Source organism: Anser brachyrhynchus (assembly GCF_964034855.1).
Source record: "Anser brachyrhynchus genome assembly, chromosome: 3".
Taxonomy (NCBI): domain Eukaryota; kingdom Metazoa; phylum Chordata; class Aves; order Anseriformes; family Anatidae; genus Anser; species Anser brachyrhynchus.
The window spans coordinates 38,176,943-38,199,621 of NC_137696.1; the positions used below are offsets into that span (position 1 = coordinate 38,176,943).

The following is a 22,679-nucleotide window of genomic DNA, read 5'->3' on the forward strand; positions in this document are numbered from 1 at the left end:
GGTGTATGAGGTAGTGGTCCACTTCCAAGAGCGGTGGAAGAGAAGAGGGGCTGGAGCACCAGCTTCCTCGCAGTATTTGCAGCTCAGCTCTGCTTTGAACCTGCTAGAAGGAAGAAGTTAAATAAGTTATTGGTCTCAGACAGGTCTATTTCTGTCTCTTCTGCGTGAAATGAATGGTGCTCTACCAAACGGCTTAACCCAGCTGGGTGGGGGTCTGTCCAACGTGGCATTTCACGCTGGAGGGACTGGAGCTGTTCTGCTTGTCTGCCTTTGAGTAGAGTTAGTGCTCAAACAGGAACGGTGAGTGCTGGTGCAGAAACCTATCCGGGGTAGGAGCCAAGTCCTGCTATATGGTCCTGTCATTTATTAAGAAGAGACTTTTGGAACTTCCTTAAAATAGGCTTGAGCTTGTGAACACAGAAGCCTTTCCAGCTTAGCGTAAATGTCTTGTGGGCAAAAGTATGAACCATGACTCTGGAAACTGGGGTTTAACTGCAGGTTTTGCCTGAGCGAAAGACTTTGGGGAAGTTGCTTTGTCTTTTCTTATTTCCGTTTCCTGTCTGTAAAACGAGGAGATGCTTTATCTGTTTTCTGTGACCTATAAACTCTGCCTGTGCCCTGCGCGCATAGAGAAGAGATGGAAAGCCCTGGGGCTCTAAGCTTATTAATTTTGCAGTTCAGCAGTAAGTAATACATGTGCTGACAGAGATGAATGCAGACCAGAAGGGACAGGCTGTTAGGTGAGCTGCAGAACTGTCGGCTCTGCTTCTGAGTGGGTTTGATAGCTCCAGTCAGTTTTGCTCTGGAGGAATGAGGGGGCTATACCAGCCCTACCGTAAGCACCTCTGCATTGGTACAGCCAGTCTGAGCTGGGCTGACCTCTGCAGAGAGGCTCGGCTCTGGGGTTGCTGCCCCTCTTCCCGCGGGGCTGCACGTTGTCTTGCTGAGTGCTTCCAGGCCTGGCTGGGGCCTGCCCAACGTGCTCTGAGGGGTGCGCTGTGCTCTCCTTAATGTAGCTGAAGTTTATTCTTTCCCACAGGTCTCCCTCAGCCTCTGCTGGAGCTTTATGACTCTCCTGTTTACAAAACAGTCTTAGAAAGGATGCAGGGTTTCTTTTGTACCCTCTACGACAACTGGTAAGAGCACCAGATATCCCCCACACAATCCTACATTGCGTAGCTGGAGCAGTGGGCTGTTGCTGTTGCTGGCTTCCAGACTTGGGCTTTTTGTGTGCTCTGTATCCTGTAATAACCAAGTACCAGGTGCAGTGGTGAGCTACACTGGTGGTTTAACCTGCCACACACACGGTACACACTCACTGGAGAAAGTACTCAAAATGGGGATCTGCTTTTTAGCTCTTCCGCAACAGGGTAGTTGGATTGGAGCACTTGGCCTAGTTTGTCTCTTCGCCCTTTTTAATTGTTATTGATACATCAGCACTTGAAAGTGCATTGTACTGCTTAAATGCTTAATTTATGGACCCTCTCTCTGCAGCTATCCCAAAACAGACAGATACTATGCTAAAATTCCTTTGTAATGTTTCTGTAAGTGCACGGCAACTCCGTAATCTCAGGTTGATAGTTCCTGCAGCCTTTCCAGGTCAGGTGCATGGTACCTGTTATCTGGCACAGTTGCGTCTAATTTGTTTTTCCTTGCAGTTTCCACATCCTGGGCAATGCAGGCCCTTCCATGCAGCAGGATTTCTACACCGTTGAGGGTCTTGCCGCCCAACTCCTCAGCTCAGCTTTCATCAATCTCAACAACATTCCTGATTACAGGCTGCGTCCCATGCTCCGTATCCTTCCCTCACTGTCTCAGGCCAGCTAGGGGGGCTTCAAGCATGTAAACTGAAAGCCTGGTGGCTTCCTAGCGTTGTTTGCAGTATGGTCAAGCCAAAGAAGAGTGACTGGGGGGGTAGGCAAACGGGTACACCTGGTGTGGCAGAGGTGTGAGCCTGCGAGGGCATGAGCAGGAACAGCTCCTCTAGGAGGAGCCCCGCATGCTGTCGCTTGGCCTCCTGGTGGAGTGGGCTGTGTCCAGCAGTGTAGCAGCTGGCCACGTGTGCTGTGTCTCTTCCTTAAGTGCGCTGTGCAGGTGTGTTTGTGAAGCCCTTGGTACTCTCCTGCCCTCCGGAATACTACGAAACCCTTGTCTGCCCCATGCTGGGACCACTCTTCACCTATCTGCACATGGTAAGAAAACAGATTGTTCTGTTCCTTCGCAGCCCAGACTCCTTGTTGCGGCTGGCAGCAGTTTGTGAGAGCTTCTGTCTCTCCAAAGCCAGCAGAGACAAGGGCAGAGCCTTGATACTAAATGATTTTTATGCTCTTGGGGGAGGGGGAGAGGATTTTGAGGTTCGTTGAACCCTGATTGTCCCACAGCACCCCTTGCTGTGAATTCAAACCCGTGGTTGTCAGATCCTCAAACCTTCAGCACTGAGAGTTTTTGGGGGGGACTTTTGCCTGTCCCCCCACACTTGTTCTGACAGCTCACTTGGATTCCTTGAGCCAATGCAGCCACCAATGTCTTTCTGGTTCTTTGGCACAGTTTGGCGCAGTTCTTGTCCCATTCAAAACGCGAGCTGTGTTTAAAGCTCTTACTTTGCTTCCTTAGGCAGCTGTTGCTGCTCGTGAGTGAGAGTGGCACCTGGGCCTCTTTGCAGTGTGTCCAGGATGGCTCCTTGGGAAGGTTTTGAATCTTCTCTTTTGTCTTGGTCTTAAACAGAGGTTGTCTCAGAAATGGCAAGTGATCAACCAGCGAAGCATGCTCTGGTAAGCACCCCTTGATGAGCACTGGTAGTGGGGAGTGGGGCGCGGGGTGGAGCTCTGGTCTTTTACGTGGCCCTTTGCTCACGAAACAGCCTTGTCGGTAGAGAGGTGGAAAATGCTGGTGCTTCTGGGGCTCCGACTCGAGTTTGCAGCTCTCTGGTTTTGCTCTCGGACTTGCTACCAGGTGGTGCTGGTGAGGAGGTTGCTTAACCGCTCCTGCCCCTTGCCACAGTTGCACCTCAGCGCTCCCCACGGTGCTGAGGGAGCGGTGGGCTCAGTGGGACCCAGGGCTCGCTCTGTGTTTGCCCTGATGGTGACTGACTCCCGGTGCTTGGGCAGAGGGGATGCTGTGAGACTCTGGCTCCCTTCACACTAAAACCTGCTCTCCTCAGCGAGGACGATGCTGCGGATGACAACCCAGAGTCTCAGGAGATGCTTGAGGAGCAGCTGGTCAGGCTGCTGACCCGAGAAGTCATGGATCTCATCAGTAAGTGAAATCAAGCTAGGTCCGCTGGCATGTGTGGGAGGTTTGCCCTGGAAAGGACTACGGGATTTCTAGCTTGCAGTAAAAACTAACCTTCATGGCCAGTAGCAATTAATGTGATCCTACAAAGCCATGTGTGAGACAGTTAACCCTGTCAACATCTCATCTAAAACCTAGTAAGAGATCAATTTAAAACCTTCAGAAAAAAGTTTTATTGTTTGTTTTCTTTTTCATTTTGTTAGCAGTTAGGGCTCCATGCCTCTGGCACTGTCCCCATAGGAGTTCCATCCTCCTTCGGAAGCTGAGTCTAGAGCAGTTTTGCTGCAGACAGAAGGGAAGAGTCCCTTCCCACAAGCAGTCTCCCTTCTCTGTGTTCCCTTTCTCTAATATCTTTCTGCCAGTGCGGCTTTGAGCAGATAGGCTGGGAAAATTAACTCCACTCCTGTAGAGTTTACAGGTCCTCAACCTCGTATCTCCTTTCTTTGTCAGCCTTGTTGCCTTAAAATGCTGCTCGTTATAGGCTTTAGGCTTCAAATGATTTTGCACGTTCTTAGTAATGTGAAGCAGTCACCATGCAGCAGGTTCCACGGTGGGAGGATGCTGTGAGCGAGGTGTTTCAGCCTTCCCGTTAGTGCAGCATTTGGCCTTTTATGTTGTGCTGTCAGACTCTTCAGATACTGTGTGAGGAGAAAGGTCTAGGGAGAGAGAGCTGGGGGGAGCTTGGAGCAGCTCTGATCCCATCAGAGTGTGCAGGATAATCTCTGCATGTTCTGAGCTAACATCTTGCCTGTTCTGCTCCTCTCACCTACAATTGTTTTTGCAGCCGTTTGCTGTGTTTCTAAGAAAGGCGCTGAGCATAACTCTGCTGTTGCTGCAGAGGGAGATGGTGAGTAACTGCCCACCTTTGCCTTCCCGCCCCCTTGGTGTGTGCAAACCCTTTTCCTGTTCCTTAAAAGGGGAGGCTGGCCTGCTGCTGGAAGCCGTGCCTGAGTGGTACTGTTTTGGTGCACAGCCTTCAGCCTGATGTGCTTGGGGGCCACAGAAAATCCCGGTCTCGCCTAGGCGTGAACGTGCCGTAGGGGGTGTGCTGCTGGAGCAGCTGATCCTTACGGCACCAAGGGGAGGGCTGAGGAGAAGGGTGGGATGTGCAGTGCTCCTGAGAGCCCAGTCCTCGCTACGTCTTCCTCAGTCCTCGGGAGGCCGTGTTCACAGCGTTGCTTTTCCCTCCTCTGCAGACGATGAAGCGATGGCCACAGAGGTGGCTCCTCCTGCCAGCGCAGAGCTCACCGAGCTTGGAAAGTGTCTGACGCAGCAGGAGGTAAGAGCTCCTGCTCTGACCGCCACCACCCTTTCTCTGCACTCCGTCACGCTTCTCTGTGGCGCAGCCAGACCTTGCTGCAGAGATCGACTGCTTCAGCATTCCCCTGCACAGGAAACCTCTCTCCAGAACCTACTCGTTTTGTGGGGGCTCTGATAATTGTGGCAGAAACCACACACAACACTGGGGGCTTGGGATCCAGCATAACGTCCAGCTACAGTGTTTCAGCTCTTCTGCAGGCGAGGCACAGGGCATTCAGCCCCCTAGGCACTCCCTGGCTCTGCCTCCATCCTACTCCTGTTCTCATGAGGAAGGATTTGACACAGCAGCGACTGTTTTTTCTCTGTAAAATCTCCCAGAGCTGTCCCAGGAGCCCATGTGTCCCTTCTGGCTCGAATCACAGAGGTGGGAAACAGCTTCTGACCGTTTACTTCTCTGACTCCTTTTCAGGATGTTTGCACTGCTCTGCTGGTCACTGCCTATACGTCCCTCTCCTGGAAAGACACCTTGTCCTGCCAAAGAACCACAACCCAGCTTTGCTGGCCGCTGCTCAAACAGGTACCTATGGGAGGAAGAGGGGGTTGGTTCTGGCAGGATGAGGGGAGGAAGCTGCGAACGCAGCGAGAAGCACGGCTGCTTCACCCCGGGACCCCTCTCCTTTGGGACGGCTGAGCTGCTGCAGAAGGGCAGTCGGCTGCCAGTGTCCTTCCGTGCTGACAGTGCCTCTCCCCCAGGTGCTTTCAGGGAACCTGCTGCCCGACGCCGTGTCCTGGTTTTTCACCGGCGTGCTGAAGGGCCTGCAGACGCACGGGCAGCATGATGGCTGCATGGCCGCTCTCGTCCACCTGGCGTTCCAGATCTACGAGGCCTTGGTGAGAAGCTGCTCTTCGTTGGGACGCGGGGTTGGCTGGGGAGCGGTGGGAGACGAATCCCACACCCGCTTGGGTTGGGGCGGAGGAGCTAACGGCCCCTGGGGATGGCAGCTGCATTGCCACGTTTCTCCCTGCAGCGCCCTCGCTATGCTGAGCTGAAGGCCGTGATGGAGCAGATCCCGGACATCCAGAAGGACTCCTTGGAGCAGTTTGATTCAAAGCTGCTGAACCCAGCGCTGCAGAAGGTGGCAGACAAGCGCCGGAAGGATCATTTCAAGCGCCTCATCACGGGTTGCATTGGGGTAGGTGACATCCTGCGGGAAACGAGCCCCTTTCCTTTCATGCCTGTGCCCTGCAGAAGTGCCGGGGCAGCCGGGCTGCCTGGCTCCCCCTGCCCACCCCGTTTCCAGCCAGGAGGCCGCAGCGGGGGTACAGCAGAGATGGCAGCACAGGCTGCACAGCCCCTCTGGCAGTGATTTTTCACTCCGAGGCAGGCTGCCTTACACAGGGGTGCCCCTGGGGAACACGGGCTTAGAACATATGAACACAGCTGCGGAGGGGGTGCTGGCCTTTTGTGGGGATGGGGGCACTGGAGGCTGATGCGCTGACATAAAATGTGCTGTTACCCTGATGCCCTGGCACTTGGGAAACACCAGGCCTGAGGTTCCCCAAAATGCGAGTGTGGGATTGCTCTGAGCCCGGGGCCTGCCCCTGAGCCGAGCGGGGCCACGAGGGCGGTAATGGCTGATGCCTGCCTCTCTGTCCTCCGCAGAAGCCCCTTGGGGAGCAGTTCCGCAAGGACGTTCATATCCGGAACCTGCCGTCTCTCTTCAAAAAGGTGAAGCCATCACTGGAGACAGATGTGCTAGAAAACGAGGATGGAGAAGGTCTTAATACTCTCTTTGAGCCCTGAGCCTGGGATGCTGCAACTGTCTCCTCTCCTACCTTATGTTTTGTCTCTTCTCATAGTAAGCACATTAGATTCTCCTTGTCATCGCCTCCATCAGCGTTCGTCTGAATAAAGCCCTTACAGGTCCCGTCCCGTTCTCCTCCCGACGCTGGGATGGGGCCTGCAGTGGCATCTGACCCAGTCTGTTAAGCTTTCTCTTATTCCTTCCCCTCCTCTCCATTGGATGAGCATCTTCAGCCCTTGCATCTCTGCAAGGTGGGAGCTGAGCCCGTAGACTGTTAGGTGAAGCCCAGTCATCCTGTAGCCTTGGGTCACTCTTACTCCTTCATCTCTTGGGGTTTAGGATTAATGCGAAAGGCAGAGTAGCGCAGCGCGTGAAGGGGGCTTCCCTCACCTTTCTCTGGGTGCTCGTAGCCAGGCTTTGCAGGGAAGCCATCGGACACTCCCGCCATGCCTATCACACTTGTCCCTAGCAGACTTGTATTCTGATCAATCCGTTTCCATCCGGGCTGCTGAGAGCCGTGGGCTGAGGGCTGTGTGCCAGGAAGCCTTGCAGCGCTCTAGGATCTCCTCGAGATCAGTCTTTTTAAGGTGCAGCTCCTCTCTTGGAGGCAGACGCCACCATACATATATATACATAGGTATGTGTGTATATATATGATCATAGAGCTTGTTCTACTCAGAGCCAAAGGGAAGGCTTCTTACTTTCTGCCAGCCTTTCTTGGCCATCCCTCAGGGGGAGCAGGACAGGTTTTTTTCTTACTTTTTTTCTTTTTACCACACCCTGATCATGGTCAGTGCAGGGTATACCAAATCTGGACCAATAGCTGAAGCACCTGCACACCAAAAGGGATCTCCTCACCCCATCGCTGTGGCAGGAGCCTGCGTTTTTACCCAGCCTGGTCCTTCTCAGAGAAAGGTGGTGGGGCAGGAGGGGCGGGGGTTAGACTGCAGTTTACAGGGAGGAGCCAGGCCAGAAAGTGGGTTTCAGATGAGGTGGGACTCCTAGCACACGCCAGTCCACAAAGCTGGTGCTTCTTACGTGACAGACAGCTCATTCACCCTACTCCCTGTGGCACGCGAGCTGGGAGGGTCTGTCCTGAGCTAGCTGGCAGGTTGGCCACGGAGCTAGAACAGGCAGTAAACCACGTCGGGGAAGAAGGGGGCGTCTCCGCTTGGGCAGACCAGACAGAAGGGCTTGGGGTGGAAAGGGTGGGAGCACAGAAAGGAAGAGCAGGCCTTGGGAATCTGCTCACCCTCCTGCCCCGCTGTTCCACCAGCACCCTCCACTTTCTTCCTGGCCTCAAACTTTTTTAACCTCTGAGCTAACGTGGCTCCTGGCTCTAGCAAAGGCTGGGTGTATTTATTGTGTTGTTTTAACATTCTGTGACTTCATGCTAGACACAAGGGTTTTTTTTTTTAAATGGTTTTTAGAACCTTTTTTTGTAGGAATGTTGAAATCTGAAGCTGTCTCTGAACTGGTTGTGTTACACCTCTGAATGTCAGTAAAGCTATTCCAGTTTCATACCCATGGTGTCATGATCTCATTTGTATTCAGCACTCCTTATTCCAGCTGCCAAAAAAGAAGCACAGGTGATGGTAGTCAACGTACCTCATCAGGGAAGGGATGCACCATTCCAGACTAGCTAATTAAATTGGAAAGCAAGGGAAGATTTGCACTAACGTATTCATAGAGGCACATATATTCACATAGGCAGAGCTCAAAGGGTGGGTGTTGCCATAGCAGAAGGCCATAGCCTCTCCCTTGAGACCCTTCACTAAGTTTTTGTTATAAAATCTTTTCCCAAGGCCCCAACTGTAACCCTGCTCAGCAGGGACACTGTTTCAGCTTGTTTAAATTGAAGAGACCCAGCTCCAAATTACTATTTTTGAAAAGAGACTGTAACACCTAAATGGCATTGATAGGCCATTTGTCTAGCCCCAGCTGAGGGAAGGGAACTTTGAAATTCTTACACCTGCCCTCACCCCTGCCTTGTGTAGCTCATACACGAGGGACAGGTCTGCATCACTGAACGGAGTTTTAAACGAGCAAGAAGCATGGGGAAGGTCACTCGGCTCTGGCTGTAAGGAGCGCTACACGAGAAGGTGCAGACTACAGAACTGACCTAGGCCTAGCTCTTGGGGCTCCAAATCTGCCTGCCCCGATTCCTGCAAAGCTGCTGAAAGCACAAAGGTGCAAGAGCCAGCAAGCACCCTGATGGAACAGACTGCGCCCCCAGACCAGCCTTTACAGGGACGCAGCCACCTTCCCAACAAGCCACTACCAGCTGGCTCGAACACCCTGGAGGCAAAGCACGGGCCTGCAGCAGTACAGCAACGTGGGACAGGGAGGTGACACCAGGGGTGACCCGCTGTTCCTGCCCTGCTTCCAGACCATCACCGGCTCTGCCCTGAACACCCCTGAACACGCACACTCCCTACGGGGCAGCCCCCGCCATCTGTCACGGTGTACGTACACAGTGCGCGTAACCACATCCCAGTGACACCAGTACAGAGAAAGCACGACTTCCTGCACTCGAGCCAATTAACTTAGGCAGCTGGCACACACCCTCCCTCCCAGCCCGCTCTGGTGTCCCTGTTCTTTTATCAGCATGTCCAGAGAGACTTTCACAAGTCAGGAACTCCCCGGTGCCGCCAGCAGTGCTCACCACGTTGCTAACCTGCACGTTATCCCAGGCTTCCCTCGGTGGAGACAGGCATGTGAACCGCCACTTGCCCTCCACCCTGCCCCAGGAAACTCAGTTCTGCTTCAAGGTGAGCCCAAATCACACTCAGTCGCTGAGAACAGAGTAGTCAAAACTAACACCCAGAGAGAAGTATCATAGCTTGAGATACTTACAGGGGACAGACAGTTTTTCCAGAGCATGTTTTCAACTCCACCTTCCCCCCCATACAGAGAAGCCCAGCACTACGTGACAACACAGCCTGTAAGCAACCACAGAGCTTGACACCTCCAGAACAGTCCCCAGCTGACAGGGACCTGTCACGATCTCACTGACCTGCTGCCAAGTGCTCTACTACGCTGCCGCATCAGTCCTCTTCACGCACTGCTTGCAACCTGAAATAAATGCTGTTACTCAGCTTCAGACCTGCTGCCACTTTCTTCTCCGCGTATTACAGCCTCACAATTGTTAACAGCACAGAAGCAGACAGCTGTAAAGGAAAGCTTTTATTTTAGTCCATCGCCTCACTGAGGCTCATTCCAAACAATTTAAAAGATTAAAGAGATGGTCTGAGGACTCAAACCCATCTCGAACCTCTTGCCTACGGAAGAGGAACCAACTCCTGCAGGCAGGTGCAAGAAGCTTCTCAGCTGCCCCCTGGTCACTCCATAGGCACAGAGTCCAGCTCGTTCAGGAAGCGCTGACACTTGCCCATCAGTATCTTGATGGCTTCGCTCACCAGCACGTCTGGAGGCAAGATACCCGTGGACTCCACTGAAACTGCACAGAGACACGAGTCAGCACACCGCCACGCAGCTTCAGCCCGCACCTGGCTCCAGCATTTCCGTCCCTCATCTTCCTTTGCGCTGCACTTCTGGCAAGCCAGACCTTTGCAGCCAGAAGAGAAGAGGTTACACGTGCCGGCAAGAAACGCAAACACACTCGGTCCCAAAGCTGCGCCAAAAATTTGTCTCAGTAGTTCCCCACTGGAACACGAACGTAGGAAGACTGGTAATGTCAGGGTGAAAGGGAAGTCAGAGACCTAGATACGCACGCTGGCCAGTCTCCGCTTGTTTGCACAAACCAGAGTAGGGCTCTGCTGTGAAAATAAAATCACACTTACAGATGTAATGATTTCGCACTCTTGCCAGGCGCACAAGGTTTTTCAGACCCTCGTGTCGGAAAACCTCCCTGCTGAACGTGTCCAACCGAGCATTGGCTACCCTTGCCACCTTTTTTCCTAAAAGGGAAAAGGACAAAACACGATGGGCACCTGCAGCAGGTGGATGCCTTGGAGTCACAAAAGGTACCTACCCCTCAAACAAGCACTCTCCCATCAGCAGAGGCAGCAAAGCCACAAATACAAAGAATTAACACGTGCCTAACATGAAACTCCAACCTGATAGAACGGGTCTTCTTGAACAGTTCCAACCCAAACACAAAGCTTGTGTGTACCCCCAGTCAGGACGCTGCTGATCAGCAACATCACAACACGGTTTTGTATCTACAAGGTTTGTCCCTAGTCTCTAATCAGTCTCTGCTAAGACTTGTAAGGATCAAGGCACTTTAGAGCAGGGAAGAAAGTACCCTTGATGTTCTGGATCTCAATGACTCCAGGGGAAAAGCACTTCTGCAACGTCTCAGCTGCCTCATCCTCAATAGGCTGCAGGAGAGTAATGTCAGGAAGCAGTCGATAGCTAGCCGTGGCCACAGGAGAAAACTTGGCATGATCTTTACCTGCACAAACAGTTAAGAGTTAAGGATGAGGGCAGGCCTCGGGGAACGAGAATGCAGTGATGCGGGGCCTGAAATTCTGGGGGAAAGCCCATTCTCCACAGTTCCCCTTCACACAGGTGTGCTCAAGTCAGAGCACACACACTCCTCTCCCCCCCACCCCAGGACCCAGCACTCACCTATACCCTTGACACAGTGCATAAGCACGTCTATTTCCTGGCCAGGTCGCAACAGTGCAATGAGGATGTCGTCGTGAACAGGTCGGAAGTCAGCATCTGGGAAGAGGTCTGTCTGATTCCCCAAGGGCACCCACGTCATGTGCTTGCTGTACACTGTGAAGAGAAACTGCAAGCATCAGCCGCTGCTGTCTCATAAAACAGGACTGAACGGGACTGGGGGTGGCAAAAGTTGAGTTTAGCAGAACGAGGAAATCAGCTGTCTCTGCTCACAGGCCTGAGAGAACAACCAAATCCCACCTCCCAAGAACAGAACAAAAAAAAGAAAAAGAAAACTCCTAATTTTAGGAAAGGGAGATAACTTACCTTTGTGATTGAAATACAGCTCATTAGGGTCAGATGATTCCTTGGCTGCCTGAGGATTTCGGCTGCATTTTATTTTCAGCTGGAACTGCAGTGTATCGATTTCTGTCCCTTCTTCATCTCCTGGGAAGGAGAGAACATCATGAGTCTTTGTGGAATCACACTTCTGCTCAGTTTACGTGGCCCCAGTTTCTGCCTTTGGGTTCAACCTTCAATATGTGTATTCAATCCAAGACTCTCACCTTGATTTCTGTATTCAAAGAGTCGAGGGTCAGCTCGGATAGGGATAAGGCCCAAGCGATGAGCCAGAATCTCGTCCTGCACAATGGATGTGTTGTTGTACACAAAGACTTTCTCCACAGCCATCGTTGGTACCTCAGGGAGACAAGAGATTGACTTAATAAGAGAACAGTCAAACCACCCACCAATAGAATATCCAGACAGAGTGGTCCTATTTTCACCATCCCTTCCCTCCCATAAATAATTGCTCTGCCGACTCTTTTCACTGGTATTCTTGCCAAAAGAGGCTATCCAATAAACCCCCTTTCCCTTCTTTTTTTTTAAAAAAGGGGTGAGCATGAGAGATGGAGGGCAGAACAACCCCCAAAGGTTACCAACAGCATCCTCAAGAGCAACGAGTGCTAACGCTTGGGCTCCTAAGGTCCCAGCTCTCCTTGGACACAGGTACGAAAAGAAATTTCACTCCTCTTCCAGAGCTCCAAGGGCTGACTCGACACAAGGCCATCCGCCTATCGCCAAATCCCCCCTTCCCACCCCGCCGCCCTACCTCGGCGAGCAGGATGCGGCGGAAGGCGTTGGCGATGGCCGCGTCGATGCCCACCATGTCGAACTCCAGCACGCCGTCCTCCTCGCCCACCACGTCCACGCGGAACTCCTGGGGGGGACAGGCGGGGTGTCACCACACGGTGCCACCCGCACGGCACCCAACCGCCACCCGGGTGGCACCGAGCCACTACCGTGGCACCCAACCGCCACCTGCCCACCTCCTCGAAGCGCTGCTGGTCCCAGGCGTCGTCGTAGCCGGGGTAGTTGCCGGGGAAGTCGGTGGTGTGCACCTGAGGGGAGGCACAGCCCGTGAGCGCGGCGGGACCCCCCGCCCTGCCCTGCCCCGCCCCGGCCCGGCCGCCCCCCTCACGTTGCGGACGCCGAACTCGCCCAGCACCACGCGCTCCCGCATCTCGTCGGTGCCCCGCCTGGCCGCCATCTCCGCGGGGCCGGCCCGTGTGGCGGCGGCAGGGCGGAAGAGGTGAGGGGCCGGCGGCCCGCCCGCGTGTGGCTTCCCCTCCCCTCCCCTCCCTGCCCGCCCGCCCGCCGCACACAAGATGGCGGCGCCGCCATCCCGCGAGAGCCGCGTTGGAGCCGTCACAGCGGCGCCGCCCCCCCGCGGCTCGCAGCAGCCAGCGCGGCGCCCGCGATGTCCGCCCCGGGGCCGGGGCCGGGGCCGGTGGCGGCGGGCGGCGGCGGCGGCAGGAGCGGCGCTGCGGAGTGGGGAGGCTTCGAGGACAACATGCAGGTGGGGCCGGGCGGCCGCGGGGGGAGCGGCGGGGCTCGGCGGGGGGCTGATGCCGTGTGCCCCGGCGCAGGGCGGCGGCTCGGCCGTCATCGACATGGAGAACATGGACGACACGTCGGGCTCCAGCTTCGAGGACATGGGGGAGATGCACCAGCGCATGAAGGAGGAGGAGGAGGAGGAAGGCGAGGCGGGGGCCGCCGAGGAGGAGGACGGGGAGTTCCTGGGCGTGAAGGGGCTGCGGGGGCAGCTCGGCCGGCAGGTCGCTGACCAGGTGAGCCAGGCCCCGCCGCGGCCCCCCGGCCGGCCCCGGCCCCGCTGCTGCTGCCCGCTGCCTTCTCCCCGCAGGTGTGGCAGGTGGGGAAGAGGCAAGCCTCGAAGGCCTTCAGCCTCTACGCCAACATCGACATCCTCCGGCCGTACTTCGACGTGGAGCCCGTCCAAGTGCGCGCCAGGTGGGCAGCCCCTGCCCGAGGACGTGCGGGGTCCCTCAGAGCAGCGTGAGGTGGGCTGCGCGCTTCGTGGCACGGCCCCGACACAGAAACACACCGTGATGAGCTCCGCTCAGTCTTCATCGGGGCCCCCAGAAACACCGGCAGCCCTGTCACCCAGCTGAGTTTCTCAGCAGAGAAAAATTTAAAAAGGGCTTTAGGACATCTTCAGCCTTTTCTACTCAGTTGGCTTACATGGCTTCTGTTGGGATGGCAGCGTAGGGCTGTCCAAAAAGGCCAAGTTCTTGAGGCTGGCTGAAGAAAGGTATTTTTGCTTCCTGCTGTTCTCTCAGCGATCACTCATCCCTGAGTGGATCCCTAAATATTACCTTTGAATCCTCCCCAGCAAAGTTAACCCGCTGACAGTAAGTTTTCTTTAGTTACCTTGTATGACCCCCTAGAAGGACTCACTCCCATAAGGCCACAGCAGGAAACACTGGTGATGCATGTATGGGGTCTCTTACTTCTGAAGCATCTTACTAACTCTCTCGTTGTCATTCCTGCTTTTGATGTCATTCCTTGTTTTGCTGTAATGCAGACTGCTGGAGTCCATGATTCCCGTGAAGATGATTAGTTTCCCACAGGTGAGTTCTCTTTTGTTGAATTAGACTCCGTGGTCTAAGTGAATGTCCCACAAACACCCTGCAAAACTTAATTAGTCTGTGTTATTAAGGATTTGAGTTTGTTAGGTGTTTACCTCCCAGAAAATGTAAATGATGGTAAACCCCTTCCCGTAGTTGTTCCAAGCCCCATTCTGCTGCTACCTTTAATGCTGGTACAGTTCGAGACCTCTAGATTTCACTTATCCCCTTTCTGCATTCGTTTAACACCACCTTGACTCCTCCTCACACAGCCTGTTCCGTCTGGCTCCAGTCAGCAGTGGCACTGCTGTTACTTCTCAGGTGACTAGGTGATAAACTATCCAAGATAATCGTCATGTCACCTGGGGTGGGAGCCTGGTAGCTGGGAGCACTGACCAAACCTTCCTTCCTCTCTCTGTCCCTGTAGAAGATTGCAGGTGAGCTTTATGGACCCCTCATGCTGGTTTTCACACTGGTGGCCATCCTTCTGCATGGGATGAAGACCTCGGACACCATCATTGTACGGAGAGTCTTGATGATAAGCTGGGGTTTGACTAGGTTTGGGAATGACAAAACGACACTAAAAATGGAAAGGAAACCTCCCATAACAGAACAGCATCTTCCTGAAAAGCTTAGATCTGAGGAAGAGCCTGTTGGCTTGGGGAGGGGAGGAATGTTGCATCAGAAAGTCTTGATGCTCTTCTGCTGGGAGAGCTGGGGTGTAGGTCGTGTGGTGTCCTGATTTGATAATGCTATTTGATAATGCTTATGAAAGGCTCTGGGTACTTCGAGGTGGAATTTGGGTGCTGGCAGGTCACTTCTTGGAGTTTTCTTCATCCTGATGCTGTCTCCACAGAGGGAAGGCACACTGATGGGCACTGCTATCGGCACCTGCTTTGGATACTGGTTGGGAGTCTCCTCTTTCATCTATTTCCTGGCATATCTGTGCAATGCCCAAATCACGATGGTGCAGATGTTGTCACTGTTGGTATGTATGGGGGGCTGCCCCAAGATCAGTGTTGTCTGCGTGGTGTTCCAGTGGGAGGGTGGCCTGTGAGCTTTTCTGGAAGTCTTTGTAAGTCAGCGTAGTCCTGTTGCACTGGGACAACCTGGAAAATCCAGGATGCTCTTCTGACCTGCACCGTCCCAGACTCAGGGATGGCACAAAGGTTAAAAAACCAAAAAAACGGAGATTCCAATTTCTCTGGAATCAGAAATTCTTTCCTGTTTCCCAAGTTGTTGCAATTGCTGACGTTCTGTGACTCCTTCAGACAGATTAGCTGGGCGTGAGCTGCTGCTGAAATAGTGCTGGTTGGCTCTTTGGCATTGAATGAGTAGTTCGCAAAGCTTTGCTTTGGTGAATCATTGCAGGAATAGGCTGCTGGTGCTCAGTGGGCCTTTGTGTGAGAGTGACATTTGTAATGTGAATGTTTTTGTTTTGTCAGGGCTATGGTCTTTTTGGACACTGCATCACTCTCTTTGTCACCTATAATATCCACTTCCATTCCCTCTTCTATATCTTCTGGTTGGTCGTTGGTGGACTCTCTACACTACGAATGGTAGGTGACAGGCAGCCTGAAGCCCTCCTCTTCTGGGGACAAAAAAGGGAGGGAAGTTTCCTGCTTTCTCTTCCGTGGGCCGGCCAGTTCATTTCACAGCCAGTTAGGCTGCTGTGAAGTGCAGCCTAACGCTTCTGGGTCATTAGGCTACTGGCGTAATGAAGGGATGCCTGGCTTAACATCCTCACCCCCTGTGACAGCTGTAGGAGGCATGTTCCCTTACAGCCCCGCTGCTGCGGGGAGTCCTGCCTGAGCCTCCTGAATTCCTGGTGAGATAGGGCAAGATTAATTTACTCAAAACAAAGTCAGATTACTCTGAATTTGCTGGTGCAAACCGCAAAGAAGGCTCTGAGCGCTGTTTCCACTGGCTCTCACTACTTGGCCCATCCTCCTGTGTGCACCTGACTGCAACGCGCCAGAGGCCGACGTAGCAGCTAACTGGTCTCAAACCCTCTGATCTCCACCTCTCCCCTAGGTTGCTGTGCTGGTGTCGCGCACCGTGGGGCATACCCAGCGGCTCATCCTGTGTGGGACTCTTGCTGCTCTGCATATGCTTTTCCTCCTCTATCTGCACTTTGCTTACCACAAGGTGGTAGAAGGTAAGCAAGGGAGATAAGAAGGGAGCCCCTGTTAGATGCGGGGGAAGGCGAGCTGCTGTTTGCTCTGACAGAAAGGGTGGGCAGTGTGGGCCTGACCTGAGGGCACCTGGGCCAGTTTCACACCCAAGAGTGGCCAGCGCCAGCTTTGTTAGCAGCTGTCAAAGCAGGGCAGTGGGTTGACATGGGGTAGTCTTTGTGCGCTGAGTGTAGTACTAAAGACGTAAGTTGTGAGGCACAAAGCTTTGTCTTTGCCCACAAGTAAAGTGTTACTGCAATGACTGCTCTTGTGCAGATGCCTAGTCCCTTCCTGAACGCTGGTGAAATCAGGTTGCTTTATCCTGATCAGGAAATGTGTCATAAAAGTATTCCTTCTTTGCATAACGCTTTTCTATCTTGTGTTGTACAACACGGACAGCAGAACCTGCACTTTTTGCAGTCAGTGCTATTTACCAGGCTATACAGATTCAAGTCCTCTTTCTCTTTGTTGTTGTAGTAGTTTTTCTCCTAGCAAACTATTAGTCCCCTTTAAAAAAAATTAAATTCAAATCTGCATAATTTAGGGTTACAGCATAGCATTTCAAGTCCTTTTAGAGGTAAATGCTGTTCTTTCCTGGATCTGTTCTTATGGCTAAGGTTCTGAGCCCTGATCTGCAACTTCTTAGCACATGAAACAGGGTAGAATATAGTCTAAGCAATTTTCTTCAAGGATTTCCAGGACTGATTATCAGTCTTGAGAGGGTAATTGACAGGAACTGGAGAACAGTTGCAGCAGTATGTGTGCTTCCTGCCAACCACGGCTTATGTTTGCATTGCAGTGATAAAAATTCCATATTGCACCCCCAAATGCAGCTCCTGATGCAAGCCTGCAAGGGTATTTCAACACAAAAGCAAACAATTGGTCTAAGAGCAGGATATGTGCTGGAATGAGGTGGGGAGAGGATTTACACCTCTCGCAGTGTCTACGTTCAGGTCAGATGACAGAGGACTGGATTGGGCACCTCAGAAGTGAAAGGATCTGTGCTTCCCTGCCCCAGGGATAAACTCTGATCTGTATGCAGTGAACATCTCTGGATGGAGGCGTTTGTACTGTTCATTCTCTGGGGACTAGATGTCTCCTCCCATCACCTCCAAGGCCGGGGCTCTGCCACCATCAGCCATTAACTGGCCAGAGAGGAAAACAAGAAGAAACGTGCCATCTGCATCTGAACTAACTCTTGCCACTCTCCTCTTCGCTGTTCCCTGCAGGAATCCTGGACACATTGGAAGGACCCAACATGCCACCCTTTCAGAGAGTCGCCAGAGACATTCCAGTTGTTTCTAACGCTATCCTGAACACAACAGCCAAAGCCGTCGCGTTGACCCTGTAGTTTCACAGTCTTGGACTTGCTTTCTTCACTACTTCTGGGGCTGCATAGGGCCGTAGTAACCTGCTGCCTCTTAGGAAAAGGACAGAACAGCAGGAGTTAAGACGTGGTTTTGCTTGCCTGGACCTGCCCATCGGGTTGCAGTTTTGAGCAGCTGAGTGGACAGCACCTCAGTGACTCGGAAGGATTACACTCTTCTGCCACCCAGGTCGGGGCTGTCTTGAGTAGAGTGGTTCTGTCGCCTGCATGTTTAGCTGGGATTTCCCAGCTCGGTTTGTCCCTTACCCCTCTTTCCACTTGCTGATGTAACCCCAGGGCTATCTGCTCTGTTCCTGTCCCGAAGAGAGAAGAATTAAATTGATGTTGGTGCTGAATGATGTCTTATGTTTGAGCCTACCTATGTAATGGGAGAGTGGTGTGGGGTCTCTGCATCTTGATCCATCCTGTCCTAGCGTCAAAGCAGAATTCTCTGCACTTTCATGCTGTCCTACTTCAAATGTTTCATGGCCTGTCCTGGACAGCTCTTCTATAGCCCAGAAGGCACATGAACTTTAGCGTCACTGCACATTTTCAGCAGTAGCATGCTTTTTTGCCACATTCTCTTCCTTGTCATGTCCTAGATCAATCCCTCTCTTTTCATTTGGTCCAAGCTGCTATCTCACCTCACTGTCCCTTGTGTATGTTAGAAATCTATCTGTCCCTGCACTTCCACGGCACCTTTTGTTCTTTCCACCCTTCAGCCTGTGTTGGTTTGGGACAGCAGTTCTGCCTGCAGAGGCAGCGTGTTTGTGCGTGATCTGTGGATATTTCTGTTGAGGAGGCTAGTTCACCCTCGTGCAGCTTGCTCTCGTCTCCCAGCTGTGGCACAACCTCATTGCTGCGAGCAGCGGAGGCAGCCTGCTCTTCCATTCCCTCCAGGTGTACTGGCTGCTGGCTTTTCAAGCTGAGTCTAGGCCTTATTTCAGAAGGGACTCCTCAGAGACTCAAAACTCTCCGGCAAACTCTCCTCCAACAGCAGTGTTCCCATTAAGCAAGGGGAGCAATGGGGAAGCACACGATGGTAATACAGTGGGCACGGTTAGGTCCAGCAGCCTGATGCAGGAAAGCTCCAGCAAGAATGGGGAAGCCGAACAGCCCAGCCTCAGCTGCTTGCACGGCAGTAACTCACGGTTGTGCAGTCCAGCTGTAGTCTTCCCTCACCGCTCTAATGTCGAGTGGTCTGAGAGTGGGAAGCTGTTACCTGCCTTTCAGCTTCTCCCCTCTTCCTGCAGTTCAGGATGAGCAGGGGAGAGAAGCCACCTCTAAGATGCTCGCACTCAGACTGGAGAGAAAAAAAAGTTTCCCTCTTGGATGCCCCCAGGTCAGCTGAGCACAAGGCAGGCAGCGTGTCGGAACTGCTCTCCTTGGCCCCTTCCTTTTGCTGGTGGGAGAGGACACAGCTGTAGGGGCATTCAGACTAGAGCCACAGTGCAACAAGTGACAGGAAGACGGCAGCAGCTACTGTGGACAGGCTGGTCGTCTGCTTCAGTTAGAACAAAAACGTCACTGGATAGGACTTGAGCATTTTGAGTCATAGGCCTCCTTTCTGCAGCTCGCTTATTCCCGAGTTAATTATTTGTTCCCCTTCCAGAAGCACAGAGCTCATCCCCTAACACATACATAGCAGATGCATTTTCTCACTATCTCCCACACCCCCACATTTATTTTGGCAGAAGAACACCATTCAGAGCAAGCTGCTTGGGGAATCAAATTATTTGGGCCAATATCCCCCATGGTTTTTGGAGCAATTGAAGCACTGTCAGCTCCTAGAAATTCCATTACCATCAAACTTAACAAAATGGAAGCGTTAGTTTGTAATGCTGCATGAGTCTGCTACTTCCCTCTTTATAACTCCACGGGAGGTTGGCTTCTAATTTCCTGATTTGTGCCTCTTTCCCTGGCTGCTTCTCTTGGAGCAGACTCTCCAAGTAGAGGCAGAGGGGAAGGAAAGGAGGAAGATGATTGTGAGCAGGATAATTCCAGATAAAGAAAAATCATCCTAGGCCTAACTCTATCACTGCTGATCTATACGCACCGTCAGAGAAGACCTGTGCCCCCCTCCCACACCTAGCCATTTCACCGGGCCAGAGGGATGAAGCTGGGCCCTGTGTTTTGACTCAAAGCACAGGAGACAGCAGTGAGGAAAGTCTTCAGGCTGCCCCTGTGCAGGTTGCACGTCATGTTGGCTGGGGACAGGTGACCAGGGTAATGACAAACCGCCCTCTTCAGATTCTGTTGGGGCTTGCTCTACTCCAGTTCCTCAGCCCCGATTCATTCTCTGTGCAGCAGCAGCTGGAACCTGAAATATTCTGTGCTACCACAGTTCAGTACTGTGCCGAGAGATTCAGCCTCCCCTTCTGCTGACAGAGGGAGACATGCTTTTGCAGGAAAACGCACGTGTGCTGCAGCTCCACAGAGCATGCTGAGCACGCTGCCTTAGTCAGGTCTTTGTGGGAGGGCACCTCAGTGCTTATTCAAGGCCTCTAGCTACCAGTACAAGCCTTACATCTCCATCATGCCAGACTCTCACTACCTTTAATGCCTTTGTTTTCTTCTACGGCTCCTGCAACAAAGCAAAAATAATTTTCTCCCTCCTCCCTTGCAGCAAATCTAAAATAATTCCCCCCCGCACACACATAGCTTTTGAGGAAGGGTAATGCTGCAAGAGCTGTGTAAGCCCTTTTTTTTTTATTAAAGCTGAAATAAACATACAAGGCTGCCAGATTAGAAAGAAGAAAGTAATATATATATTAAAGCATGCTATGGCCTCCCTCTCTCCTCTGCAGTGCCTGGGAGACCAACCATTTTTACAGTCTTTCCTTGTTGCACTTACTGTCACCTTAGTTGTGTTTTGGGTTACAAGTAGGCTGTTTGTTCTCCCATTTGTCTTCCTCCCTACAGCTACTCTCTCCCTAGCTGCTTGTCACCCACTGTTTTTCTCCATTTGCGTGTGAGGAATTAATGGCATCCACCTGGGGAGTCAACTCTTTCCTTACACCCCAGTAGGAAAACTATAAACCACCTTCCTCATATCTGCTGGGTAACTGCACACGAACAAGGAAGTAATACCTAACTCTTCACAAAACACCACTGTCAAATTTGCCTCTGCGTAGCCTTTGATGAGGCTTAGTGAACCAAGGCTTTGAACCACAACCACTAGCTCCTGTACCACTTTTCCCAGTGTATTTGAGCATAAATCAAGGTAGGACATTTGTCTCCTCAATGTGGTCTTGCACCTGACAACAGGCAGCGAAGATGCCAGCACTAGGGCTTCAGAAGCAGCCTGATGCCCTAAGCAGTGCTTTGAGGCTGCTGCTGTCGATTGAAGTGGGACGTGCCCCAGGGGCTCTCCTCCAAGTGCCTCTCTAATAATAGCCTTGCTGAACGAAGCATGGGTTAATTACTGCCCGGAGGTGAGCGTGAGGTGAGACTGAGTGCAGCCTTCCATTCGACCTGTGCTGATCAGCAGCTGTTATTTACTTGGTCATACCCCTGCTCACCACTCTGACATTCACTCTGCCACTCACAGCCCTGAAACACACAGGATCATGTTCTCACCTGGACCATTTAATGACCTCAGAGATCAGGAGCTCCTTTTCACCTGTACCAGGACCGCGCTGACGGCTGCATACAGCTGCTGTTCATATCCCAGCGCAGATGTGTTGCCAGGCCTGTGGTCTGCTCTTGATGCAGCTTGCAGATGCAGAAATGAGTCCATGCACCCCTATGCAACAGGAAAACAAGGAGACACATGTAGATAGCCCTGAAGAGCTGCAACGGATTGCTCAAAGGGCAGGGTGACACCTATGTTGTAAATTAGACGCTGCAGCCAAAGTCTTAAAGTTGATATCCAATTCTAGCTTATCTGCTGTTCTCCCTTGGTCTCATCCAGGACATAACATACAACCCTGTGGCTCAGGTGACATGCTCCTTCATTGCAGAAGGAAGAAAATTGCTTCATGTCCCCCTCCATATCCTATGTTTCCCCTCACTTTCCACCTCTTCCTGGCCTGCAAACAAAGCAGAGGAGCCTGGGTTTGTCCCTTAGTTACCCACTACATTGGAATTCACTTGAGCATTGCCGTATGCAGCAGCCAGGCTTTCTCCTTAACAGATTAGTTACGTGCAGAAAGCTGCCTACTTATGTGGTTTAACCTAATTTCCACATCACTGGCTTCCTTTTTCAGCTCAGTGGAGTTGAAACGACAAGGGCCCTGCTTCATATTTCTCTCCAAGTACAGCACTACCAGAAGGTGGGAAAGAAGGAGCAAATCCCTCTGACCTGAACCACCAAATTAAAAGAAGGTCAGGTATGCCCCTCACATCGCTCATCAGGTTGAGGGATAAGGCTGTGTGCTGCTGATGCAGGCAAACTTGTGGTACTTCCCCAGCCCCTCTACCTTTTACCAGCTGCCTCCTGGCACGCAGCAGGGGTTGTGACGAGAGGAAGGGTCTCTCCCTTACCAGCAGCCTGTCTCTACCAGAGGCATGTCCGCACTGCCTAAAGGAACATCCACCTCCACAGCCCCCTTGCTCTGTCAGGCTATTTCCCAACCCACATCGCTCCCCGCTGAGGGAGGAAAAACCAGTGGAGGCATGATAAATGGCCTGATTTCCTCTGCTTCTCTTGTACACCCAGCTGCGGTCCAGAATCCTTCCATGTGCTGCCCCACTTCTCTGAGGGGAAAATATGTTAAATTAACCCACCAGGAGCTCCTCGTAATCACACCTCAGCTCTGTGCTGGCTCACACACCTCCACGCCACACTGCAGCCTGCTATAACGATCTGGACAGCTGTGGAAGAGATAATTTCATCCTTTCCACATTGTAACTTTCTCCAGGTTTCAACCCCTGGGCCATCCACTCCGCTCAAGCTCCTCCTGCTCTCCTCAGACATCGGCTTACCTTGGAGCGGGGGACCAACAAAACCTCAAAACCAACCACGGGGCAGTGAATCTTTAACCTTATTTTCCACCACACCGTCTGCGTACACAACCCGTAGCGAAGCCTGAACCAACCCAGCCACCCCTCAGCACCCATCCCCTAGCTGTGGCTCACCAGACGTAGCTCAGGCTGACCCGCAGACTGTTACACTGCACACACCGGGACCAAGACAGAGGTTTAGAGGGTTTAAGTGGAAATGTGGCCAAAGCCATCCAGCAGCTGCTGCTCCCCAGCCTGGGGGAGCTTCACCCGCGCTCCCTGC

General features: G+C 52.6%; 3 protein-coding genes across 10 annotated transcripts in view; 2 read left to right on the forward strand and 1 right to left on the reverse strand.

Moving 5' to 3' along the window:
- The window catches only part of XPO5 (exportin 5), a 29,269-nt gene extending 21,390 nt beyond the window's left edge, over nucleotides 1-7,879 (forward strand). For all 4 annotated transcript variants that reach the window (XM_080585761.1, XM_080585762.1, XM_080585763.1 and 1 more), the window contains 11 exons: nucleotides 1,040-1,136; nucleotides 1,659-1,795; nucleotides 2,095-2,192; nucleotides 2,725-2,771; nucleotides 3,161-3,255; nucleotides 4,076-4,138; nucleotides 4,488-4,570; nucleotides 5,021-5,128; nucleotides 5,305-5,442; nucleotides 5,580-5,744; nucleotides 6,215-7,879. In XM_080585761.1, the coding sequence (XP_080441887.1) occupies nucleotides 1,040-1,136; nucleotides 1,659-1,795; nucleotides 2,095-2,192; nucleotides 2,725-2,771; nucleotides 3,161-3,255; nucleotides 4,076-4,138; nucleotides 4,488-4,570; nucleotides 5,021-5,128; nucleotides 5,305-5,442; nucleotides 5,580-5,744; nucleotides 6,215-6,355 (1,172 nt within the window). In that variant the 3' untranslated portion in view covers nucleotides 6,356-7,879. The remainder of the gene's footprint in view (nucleotides 1-1,039; nucleotides 1,137-1,658; nucleotides 1,796-2,094; nucleotides 2,193-2,724; nucleotides 2,772-3,160; nucleotides 3,256-4,075; nucleotides 4,139-4,487; nucleotides 4,571-5,020; nucleotides 5,129-5,304; nucleotides 5,443-5,579; nucleotides 5,745-6,214) is intronic.
- A 1,650-nt stretch (nucleotides 7,880-9,529) lies between these two features.
- Nucleotides 9,530-22,671, reverse strand: POLR1C (RNA polymerase I and III subunit C). 4 transcript variants are annotated; one of them, XM_080585782.1, is made up of 10 exons: nucleotides 22,532-22,671; nucleotides 21,032-21,197; nucleotides 12,314-12,385; nucleotides 12,097-12,204; nucleotides 11,552-11,684; nucleotides 11,313-11,432; nucleotides 10,950-11,102; nucleotides 10,624-10,773; nucleotides 10,160-10,276; nucleotides 9,530-9,816 (listed from the first exon to the last, which is right to left on the reverse strand). In XM_080585782.1, the coding sequence occupies exons 2-10, from the start codon at nucleotides 21,038-21,040 to the stop codon at nucleotides 9,698-9,700; spliced, it is 981 nt and encodes a 326-aa protein (XP_080441908.1). In that variant the 5' UTR covers nucleotides 21,041-21,197; nucleotides 22,532-22,671; the 3' UTR covers nucleotides 9,530-9,697. The 4 variants fall into 4 exon arrangements, with proteins under 4 accessions (XP_080441908.1, XP_080441906.1, XP_080441907.1 ...); XM_080585780.1 differs by having other exon boundaries at nucleotides 9,530-9,924; XM_080585781.1 differs by lacking the exons at nucleotides 21,032-21,197; nucleotides 22,532-22,671 and adding an exon at nucleotides 12,466-12,649.
- On the forward strand, nucleotides 12,676-17,808 carry YIPF3 (Yip1 domain family member 3). Of its 2 annotated transcripts, none has more exons than XM_080585784.1 (9): nucleotides 12,676-12,843; nucleotides 12,914-13,114; nucleotides 13,189-13,295; nucleotides 13,870-13,915; nucleotides 14,340-14,432; nucleotides 14,769-14,900; nucleotides 15,358-15,471; nucleotides 15,947-16,070; nucleotides 16,886-17,308. In XM_080585784.1, exons 1-9 carry the CDS (start codon nucleotides 12,745-12,747, stop codon nucleotides 16,924-16,926), a joined length of 957 nt encoding a protein of 318 aa, XP_080441910.1. In that variant the 5' UTR covers nucleotides 12,676-12,744; the 3' UTR covers nucleotides 16,927-17,308. The 2 variants fall into 2 exon arrangements, with proteins under 2 accessions (XP_080441910.1, XP_080441909.1); XM_080585783.1 differs by lacking the exon at nucleotides 16,886-17,308 and adding an exon at nucleotides 17,316-17,808 and having other exon boundaries at nucleotides 12,678-12,843.
- Nucleotides 22,672-22,679: the final 8 nt, after the last annotated feature.